This window comes from Frieseomelitta varia, unplaced genomic scaffold, assembly GCF_011392965.1.
Source record: "Frieseomelitta varia isolate USP_RPSP 00005682 unplaced genomic scaffold, Fvar_1.2 scaffold_105, whole genome shotgun sequence".
NCBI classification, from domain to species: Eukaryota; Metazoa; Arthropoda; class Insecta; order Hymenoptera; family Apidae; genus Frieseomelitta; species Frieseomelitta varia.
In genome coordinates this window covers 1,833-11,646 of record NW_025108695.1, presented here as the reverse complement: position 1 = coordinate 11,646, position 9,814 = coordinate 1,833, and the positions used below count along the sequence as shown (strand labels likewise).

The 9,814-nt window shown below is 33.1% G+C and overlaps 1 protein-coding gene across 3 annotated transcripts in view; it reads right to left on the bottom strand.

Moving 5' to 3' along the window:
- Positions 1 to 6,401, bottom strand: part of LOC122528233 (calcium-transporting ATPase sarcoplasmic/endoplasmic reticulum type) — a 17,312-nt gene extending 10,911 nt beyond the window's left edge. For 2 of the 3 annotated variants that reach the window (XR_006306517.1, XM_043653168.1), the window contains exons 1-9: positions 5,986 to 6,400; positions 3,027 to 3,514; positions 1,851 to 2,856; positions 1,530 to 1,750; positions 1,320 to 1,455; positions 1,091 to 1,243; positions 896 to 1,029; positions 700 to 817; positions 497 to 614 (exon numbers count right to left, since the gene is read on the bottom strand). Coding sequence is in view for 2 of the 3 variants with exons in the window: in XM_043653168.1 (XP_043509103.1) it covers positions 497 to 614; positions 700 to 817; positions 896 to 1,029; positions 1,091 to 1,243; positions 1,320 to 1,455; positions 1,530 to 1,750; positions 1,851 to 2,856; positions 3,027 to 3,514; positions 5,986 to 6,384 (2,773 nt within the window). In the remaining variant the exon portion in view is untranslated. Of the gene's footprint in view, positions 1 to 13; positions 615 to 699; positions 818 to 895; positions 1,030 to 1,090; positions 1,244 to 1,319; positions 1,456 to 1,529; positions 1,751 to 1,850; positions 2,857 to 3,026; positions 3,515 to 5,985 lie in introns of those variants that run through there. The other variant, XM_043653159.1, reaches the window with a different exon arrangement.
- Positions 6,402 to 9,814: the final 3,413 nt, after the last annotated feature.

Genomic DNA, 9,814 nt, shown 5'->3' with positions numbered 1-9,814 from the left:
TTTTTTTTTGTTGTTGTTGGGGAGGAAAAGTTAATGTTTAAAAGGCACTCGTAGAAAATAATTTAACAATCACAATTGTTTTGATTGCGCGGGATCTCTTTCTCATCACTCGAAGCCACTGAAACCCGTAATATGATTGTAGAGCGACTTCAGGGTACGGTGTGATGCGGGCATGGTGGGCCTTGGTGGCAAATCTGTATTGGTTGTACTAACACCATGCACAACAGTCAAACTGGTTAAAATCTCACTTAAACGCACTTCAATTAATAACTTATCTTCGAGGCTTCCCGGGCAACGGGGAAGAACTTCGGTTTTTGTTTAAATGCAATTGCAAGTCCGAGAACTCAGTTGCAATATGTTTTCCATAGGAAAAACACTGTCTGTTAGGCTAAATGTTTGTTTTCACGGACGTTCTATATGGGACAAATACTTAATAGTCCAAAGAACACAGCCCACATTAGAACGATCCAAAGCACTGAGTCAATGGGATTCTCACCATCTGTGAACTTTCTGGCAATGAATTTAAGGGTTTCGTCGAGAAGTACCACTGGAATGGAGAACTTCATAACGGTAACCCACTCCTCGCCCGTTAGAGGGGTAACTTGGAATACAGACTGAAACAAATAATATCCAGCGTTATTACATTATGTCCATGAAACGATAATGAACAGCAGTTCTTTTTGCTGCATCTTTATATACCGAAAGAACTTCGACGTAAAGGATGACAAAGTGAAGTGTGAAAGAAAGAGCCATAGAGGCAATAAGCCACATGTTAGACCAGGGCGGCATAGTGATGAGAGACTGATTCTCAGATAAACTGAAAGGAAACAAAAGGAAAACAATGTAGAAATTAATATAAGTTTAAACGTTTGTAAAAGAGGGTTGGTTTGTATACCTGTTCATAGCATTCAACATTTCAATAGTTACGAGAACCGACAGAGCCATCGTCATTGGATGAGGATCTGTGAAGATCTTGCAGTTAAGGCCCTTGAATTCCTCGCCACCACCCATGCAAGCCAAGTGATGTGTCTATAAATCACAATTATCGTTATGGTAACGTATCAAGAGCACCGACTATTTCACTAATTACCAGTTGGTAATAGTTCATCTGTGGTCCATGCGGACTGTACAGGAACCACCACGCAGCTGATCCAACAGTCGCAGCACCTACATATCCGCCGATAGCCAGGTAGCGGAAGAACAACCAGCCAGAGATGAGAGATTCATCAGCTTTACGAGGAGGCTACAATATTGTAAACATAGTTATAATTCCTTTTTAAATTTTCATAAAATACAATTTATTTATTTGACAACGTTACCTTGCTCATGATGTCCAAGTCAGGCGGATTGAAACCGAGAGCAGTAGCTGGAAGACCGTCAGTAACCAAGTTGACCCACAGAAGTTGTACAGGGATCAGAGCTTCAGGAAGACCAAGGGCGGCAGTCAAGAATATACTGTAATTGTAAAACTCGTAAATTGTTTACTGTTTCATTTGTCGATATCTGATATGCTGTTTCTTTGTACAAACCTCACGACTTCACCAATATTGGAAGAAATCAGATAACGAATGAACTGTTTCATGTTATTATAAATGGCACGACCTTCCTCAACAGCGGCGACAATGGAAGAGAAGTTGTCGTCAGCCAGTACCATCTCGGAGGCAGATTTTGCGACAGCTGTTCCAGATCCCATAGCAATGCCGATTTCAGCTTTTTTCAAGGCAGGTGCATCATTTACACCATCACCAGTCTACGATAGAGAAAGAAGAAGACACAGACAAAAATCAGAATTCACGTTTCTTGCGATGTGCATGCAATCTATTAATGTATCAATCAATGAAAAAACCTACCATAGCCGAAATTTCATTCATACTCTGCAAGTACTCAACAATCTTGGACTTGTGAGCAGGTTCCACGCGAGAGAACAGACGAGCTCTAGCACAAGCAGCTTTCTGTTCCGAAGCAGGAAGATCATCGAACTCGCGTCCAGAATATGACTTTCCAGTCGTGTCTTCGTCTTCACCGAACACACCGATTCGTCTGCAGATAGCTTCAGCGGTGGCCTTGTTGTCTCCGGTAATGACAATAACACGGATACCAGCTGCACGACACCTGACAATGGAGTCGAATACTTCCTTGCGAGGTGGATCAAGCATGCCAACAACACCAATAAAGGTGAGGTCCTTCTCATACGTGTAGAACTTGCTGGAATCGCCAAGATCCATTTCGTCAGGCTTCATTGGATGGTCAGCAGTGGCAAGAGCAAGACAACGCAAAGTGTCTCGGCCAGTACCGTATTGGCGAGTCAAATCCAAGATACGGTTCTTCAAAGTAGATGTAAGAGGAACCTTGTTAGATCCTACACGAGCATGCGTGCATCTGTCCAAAACACCTTCTGGGGCGCCCTTAACGAACAGTTTTGGCCCGGTACCCAATTTAGTTGGTTTCAAAGGCGAACAGTAAGAAGACATAGATTTACGATCTCGAGAGAACTCCAAAGTGAATTCTTTCTTCCATTTTGTCTCTATGTCTTGTCTGACAACGATGGCTGTATTACGCCTGTCTAATCCACTCTTGGAAACACCGTACGGATTGATCTTTTCTGCAAGAACGATAAGAGCAGTCTCCGTTGCCTCGCCGACCTTCTCAAATGCTTGTTTGAATTCGTTGAAATCAATGGCGGAATCGTTGCACATGATACAGATGGTACCGATCTCATGAAGAGTTTCATAATCTTGACCACGGATCTTCTTGCCCCTCAAAAAGACCTCACCCACTGGTTCATAAGTCGAGCCGGTGATCTCGAATTCGTGGAAGCTGCTGTCGTTGCCCTCGATTTTGTCGAAGATAAACATTCTATAATAATTCGCAATATTTAAATATTGACATTGATTACTCAATTTCTATTACGCTGAAATAAGTATATTACTGATACCACATGAATTTATAAAAATACACATTCCTTCAGCTTACAAATTTATGAAACTATCTAAACATTTTTCCAATACTCTACTAACATAACTTACCGGCTAACAGACATCTGATTTGTAGTCAAGGTACCAGTCTTGTCCGAGCAAATGACAGAAGTACAACCCAGGGTTTCAACAGATGGCAAGGATCGCACGATGGCGTTCTTCTTTGCCATACGGCGGGTACCCAAAGCCAAACAAGTGGTAATTACAGCCGGCAAACCTTCGGGGATGGCGGCTACAGCGAGAGCAACGGCAATCTTGAAATAGTAGATGGCTCCTTTGATCCAGGATCCACCGTGAGCAGGATCGTTGAAGTGTCCAATGTTGATAGCCCAGACGGCGACGCAGATCACAGAGATAACTTTCGACAATTGCTCGCCAAATTCGTCCAATTTCTGTTGCAACGGCGTTTTGATTTCTTCGGTCTCGGACATCTCGGTACGAATTTTACCAATGGCGGTGTTTAATCCAGTTCCAATAACGACACCGCGAGCTTTACCCGCAGCTACGTTAGTACCGGAGAACAAGATGTTCTTTTTATCCTGTATGACGAAACAAGCAAGATTATAATTGAATAAGAAATAAGGAATAAGAAAATGTAAGAATAAAATTATGAACATTTTATCAATTTTCTATAATTGATCTATCAAACATGATATAGGAGGTAGTTTTTCAGAACTTAAACTGATTAACTTCATATTTTACTAATTTCGTAACTTTATTATCTGATACGTAAATGATTAATATTCAATTATTTATTTTCACGAGTTGATTTATTACAGAAAGATAACAATATCATCTTTTCTTTTTTTACTTTACGATTTATGAAGTTCATCATTGTGGCTTCTTACATTAAATTTCAGAACGTTTAAAATTAACCAAATTCCAATATATGTATTTGATAAATTTTCAGACTCGAGTTTCCCAAAAACGAAGCACTTTACAAAAAGATTTTATTCTTATTTACATTGGATTTATTTTTCCATGTAGAATAACTTCTTATTGATTATTCTTTCCTATCGTGTCTAGAATTAGCTAAATTCGAGGAATTTATATTTGATGAATATATTCAAACTTGATCTTCTTAAAAACGAAATCTTAAACGAAAAAATTTTATTCTTTCTTTTTGATTTATCTTTTCGTACAAAATCATCCTCTTTTCAGTTTTAAAACTGAGCCTATGTATCAGGATCAGTAACATTTCGCCAATCATTACCAAAAGTATTTTTTAAGAAGCCTGTCAATATCAAATAGCTTCTTATTTTCAATTTTATTTATATCAGTTTTAATGATTTGTATAAACGTGACACTTTTCTCCCTTCTATATAAATTCCCTAAATTTCGAATTTTATAATTTCTACGGATTAATACACTTTCCGAGTTGGAACACTTCCCGTAAATAAACTAAATTTGACTTTTGATAAACTGAATTTCACAGATAGTGATTTAAATGTTTCCGTGTTCGTCGTTTTCCAATCAATTATGTTTGTATTAATGTCATGATCAATGAGAGCTCCATGTTCATTAAAAATATCCAAGTATTCTTCAAGATATATAATAGTCTTCTTTCGAAACTTTAAACTCAATGTGCCCCTGATGATCTTTGATAATAATTTCGATTTATATTTTTAATAAGTTTAAAATTGATCTTTAACACTACAACTATTAGTGAATAAAGTATAAACCTTGGTTCACAAAAAAATAAAATACAAAGAGTAGAGAAAAATTTATACAAGCTTTGATTCGTATATTTCACAAGAAATAATCTAAATTTCTACAAATAGACTATGGTAAATTTATAAAGTTTCTATGAAAAATTACGAATTAATCATTTTGACCACTTTGGTGTTTCTAATGTTAATATAATAAAATCACAAGTATCAAGAAAACAAATTGCAGTATATATCTTATTTTTTTAAATATTACAATATTTTTTTAAAAAGAATATGATTATATTTCTCATTTATTTGAACCGAAATTTTAATTGGTGCACAATTAAACAAATTCTTATTCATTAAATTCACTTTTTTAAATCTAAACTACTAAATATATATATAATATAAATAAATTATATATTACAATATATATTATATAAAATATTTATCCCCTAAGTTCGTACAAATACAGTTATTATATTTACTACAGAAGTACTATATATATATTTTATCAGTTTGTTACAAATGAAATAGCGAAATTTGTAATGTAAGTTTCAATATCTACAGCTTTCTCAAAAATAATATTAATCAAATTTCAATTCCGCAAATTCGATGCATTTTGTTCATTGTAAATAGTTTTATATTTTTCTTTATATTTCTAAACAGTTTCATAGTTTTATATTATAAAATAATCAAAACTAATTATAAAATAATTAAAACAATCAAAAATAATTATCAATTACAATTAAAAATGTTTGTATTTTTTAATTCAAACATTTGTTTGTTCTTTCAATGTAGTTTTTGAGATACTTATGAGCAACTCTTACTTTGATAGATTGAAGTTTTGTAAAAAAACATTCGAATGTTTATCCATGGTTCATTTTGATAAATAATTTATCCTTTTATAATAAAGCGATTGACAAATTATATTGAATTTGGCAAGCTTAAAATTTTAAGTCGACATCTAATAAATACTGTTTAAGAGCATTTTTTATTGCCAAGCTTTGGATAATTTTATACATTTGTAAAATTTCATATGCAATAATGTAACACTATTATATAAATTAATTCTTAATTGGCATTGTTACATCATTGTTGACCATAAAAATTTAGGATTAAATCGTTTAATTTTAAAATTTTTAGTTCAATTTAATGTGATTGATTACTAATCTCAAACACCAAAAATATAAAATATAAAATAAAATACTAAAATATATATTTGACTAAAGTTTCACTCGTACATTAATTAAGTACTTTTGAGGACTTTTCTCATATTTTTTCTAAACCCTTAGTTGAAAAACTACTACTATACCAACGGAGGGATAAATACTGAGGGATAATTGTACTGAAGTACGAACCTGATTGACGGCACGTGGGTCAGGCACAGGATCCGTATGCTTGATCACCGAGACAGATTCACCAGTCAGGATAGACTGATCGATCCTGAGGGTGGTCGAGTAGATCTTGGTTAAACGGATATCGGCCGGAATTTTATCACCGACGGACACCTCAACTATGTCCCCGGGTACAATCTCCTTGGCACGAATCCTCTGGACACCGGATTTGTCCGATCGCAAAACCTTGCCCATCTCGGGCTCGTACTCTTTCAACGCTTCGATCGCAGACTCGGCATTGCGTTCTTGCCACACACCGACCACGGCGTTGGCAATAAGAATGAGCAAAATGACGAAGGGCTCGACGAAGGCCGTGAACGCATCCTCGTGCTCTTCAAATAAAGCTAATACCTGGAAAATCATCAATTCGCACAATTAGAAAGTTCAATAGTCTATTCGTACTTTCATGGTCGTAATTTTTGTTGCATAAATTATGCGAGGATGGATCGAAGAATTTTGTCTTCGCTTGAATAAAAAATGAAGGGGAAGACGTAGTAGCTTTGTGAAACAACGATGAACGTTCTTTATTTTTAAAATTACATAGTTACCATCACCTACTGCAATACATTTTCACCAATGCCGCGCTGGCTTTTGTAATTCGTTTAAATCAACATATTTTTCTTAAAAGCAATCATTTTTTCTAATGCAAACTTCATTATCTCTTCATCGCAGCTTCATCACAGATCCTTCGTTTCATTTCAGAAAAAGGTGAAAATCGCTAGGTACAAAGAAGAAATAGTTTCAAGAAAAAACAGTAAATTTTTACCCAATTTTTATACAACGATGGCTGAAATCTATTGCAGTAGATGGTGATTGTGTGAAAAAATAACTATGTATCTTTAAAAATAACAATAAACGTTTGTTTTATTGCTATTTCTGATTTTTTTTATTTAAGTTTAAGTTTTCTTGTTTAAGGGGGTATTCTAGTGTAAACTTTTGAAAAAAATCGATTTTTTTTTTTTTTTTTGCATATTCTTAAAGGATATAGTTTCAAAAATACATCTCTGGAACCTTACATGTAAACCCCTAAAATTAACGAAGTTATGGGTATTTGAAGGACGCGACGACCAGTGTCTTGTTACCGCAATACTAAACTTTAAAGGCATTTTTCTGGAAACTATGTTTTTTAAAACGGTGTCCATGATATCTCAAAATCTACTTGACCAATTGACTCAAAATTTTAAGTACGCATTTAGTGACTATACCCCCTACCAGAATCAACCAACAAATTTTATTTCTTATATTTTTTTAGGCTTCCGAAATTTGACAAAAACATGCAAAAATCGATAATCGAACCCCAAAGTATCGCCATTCTTTTAATTACCGATTTTTTTCTTTTGTTTTGGTACCTGCTATAGCCAAACTCATACTAATTAAGGAACATTCACGTTTCTTTATTTCCAACAAGCAGAATGGCCGGAATCATGGACATCGTGAGACGACTTTTTTTAAAAGCGACTATGTTTGAGAGTATGCAGTGCCACTAATTTTAACTTTTTTTGTTCCAAAAAATTTTAAAACGTCGTTGAAATACGTGCAAATAAACCTTGTCAATTTGACTGCAAAAGGTATAATAGTTTCTTTGCAAAAAATTTCCAAACAAAGTTAAAAAAACACGCACTTCACACAAGAATAAGAAACAAAACATTCCAACTCACTCTCGTATTACTTAGATATCGAAGATATGAAATAATTTTATTCACGAAAATTATTCAATAATTTATTTTCCATTCTACGTACGATTTACGATAAATAATTTATAGTTTTCAAACGTAATAAATATGCGACATATTATCATATTCTATCGCGCATGTTGTGTATATATCTACAACAATTAATCATAGAATTGTTCATATAATCAATAAAAAATTGTCAATATTTTAAATTGTTCCAGTTTCGAAAAAAAAAAAAACATTCAACAATCCAGTTAGCCTCATTTTAAAGTGTGAAATTTTTATTTTGACGATTCTAAATTCGTTTCCTTCATAAGTGTTTTTACATCATGCAGTAGGTAGGGAAGTAATGATACTTGCATTCTCAAAATTCAAATATCTTCAAAATCGCTGAAAATTTTTTTTCATGACTAGATCTATCCTAGTAAAATTTGGAATTTTCACCTAACAACTCCTTAAAATTTTGTAATTCTTTTTCACTATTTTATTAAACGTCAAAATGTTAAGATTTCTTGCATTTAATATCAAATTGGCAAAAAAGTGATTGCCTTTTTTTTAAATAGACAGACATACATGTCTTATTGTAATTAACCTCATTTAAATCATTTTCAACCGCAAATTCTTTATGTGACCTGTTCAAGCTAACTGTTCAAGTTTCTTTTAGATAAAGAAAATGTATGATTTCGTTAGCTGTTTATTGGTCGACAAAATGGAAAATCAAAAAGGATATTTTCATCATAATTTATTCTGTCTGTGTTACTTCTGAAAAAAAGAACAAACGCTGTGCAAGTTCATAAAAAATTATCTGATGTATATGTATTTGATAAGGGTATTAAATCGTTCTTGGAACTGTATCTTGTCGAAAAAGATAAGAATCCAGAATCATGAAGTTGACTGCAAAATGGCAAAAGGTAATCGAACAAAATGGAAAATAAAGTTTCTCTAATAAAGATTTGTTTCGCGTGAAAAATTCTTCGTCTTTTATTTGCAAATGAAAAGAAAGAAGTTTATTTGCAAATAAAAAGGAAGAAGAAAAAAGGAGAATGAGTTACTTTTTGGACAATCCAATATTTAAAGTCCAATAGAAGGGCTAAAAAAAATTCGTACAAATTTTAAAGGCTCGTTGTAAAAAGAAGACTTTAATCTTCGAAAGATGAATCAAGATGAATCTGGTTATGAAAACAATTTCTATATGTTTCCAAACGTTTGAAGCTTTACCACTTTTGAGAAGAGAAGTATCTTTGCCTTTCCACTCGACGTACGATGTAAAAACATTTTAGTTAGAATTGTCAAAGTAAACGGTTTGTAAATAGCCTGCATTTTAAAATAATACTAAATGGATTGTTACAGCAATTTGCAAATTTGTTATAACGAAGTTATAATGATTTAAGATATCAGCAATTTTTCATCGCGTATATGAACAATTTCGTAAATAACTGTATGATTACATATTTCTCAATGATATCGTTCTCATTAAAAAATGATAAGGAAAACATTAAACAAAGGAAGTGAGAACGTGAATATTGTACAACAAAATAGGTCGGCGACATTTATCTAATCTGCTTATCTAAGATGTATTTACTATAAACTGATTGAACGCAATCAGTGGTAATTGCTGTTAGCAGCAACAACATATGCGTTGCATAATCTCTTATCATCTGTTCAATATTTACAATAATAACAAAGGAAATTTTTTTTTAATCGGAAACCATATCGTTATATACAGTAAAATTTTCTATAGTGCGAGAAATACATATGTTTCGAGTTAAGGTCAGTTTAATCGAGCTATTTAACCAGAACGACACGAGTGCAAAAACAAAAATAAGTCTGTTTTTTTTTTAAGTATACAAACAATTAAAAAATATAGATCTCCTTTTATAGAGTGGGTAGTAAGTAATAATATAATAGAAAAGATAAAGATGATTCTATATGAAAAAATAAATAAAAAATTTGATATAAAACTTTTTTGTACTAAGTTTTTGTTTGTTTTTTCATGTAGAATTTTCCAATATTTTTCACATAAACTTCTAATATAATTGTACTATCATATACTTATGATTCACCTTGTATAGTAGAGTATATACCTCTATTCTTCAAATATTTTAATATTCAAATATTAT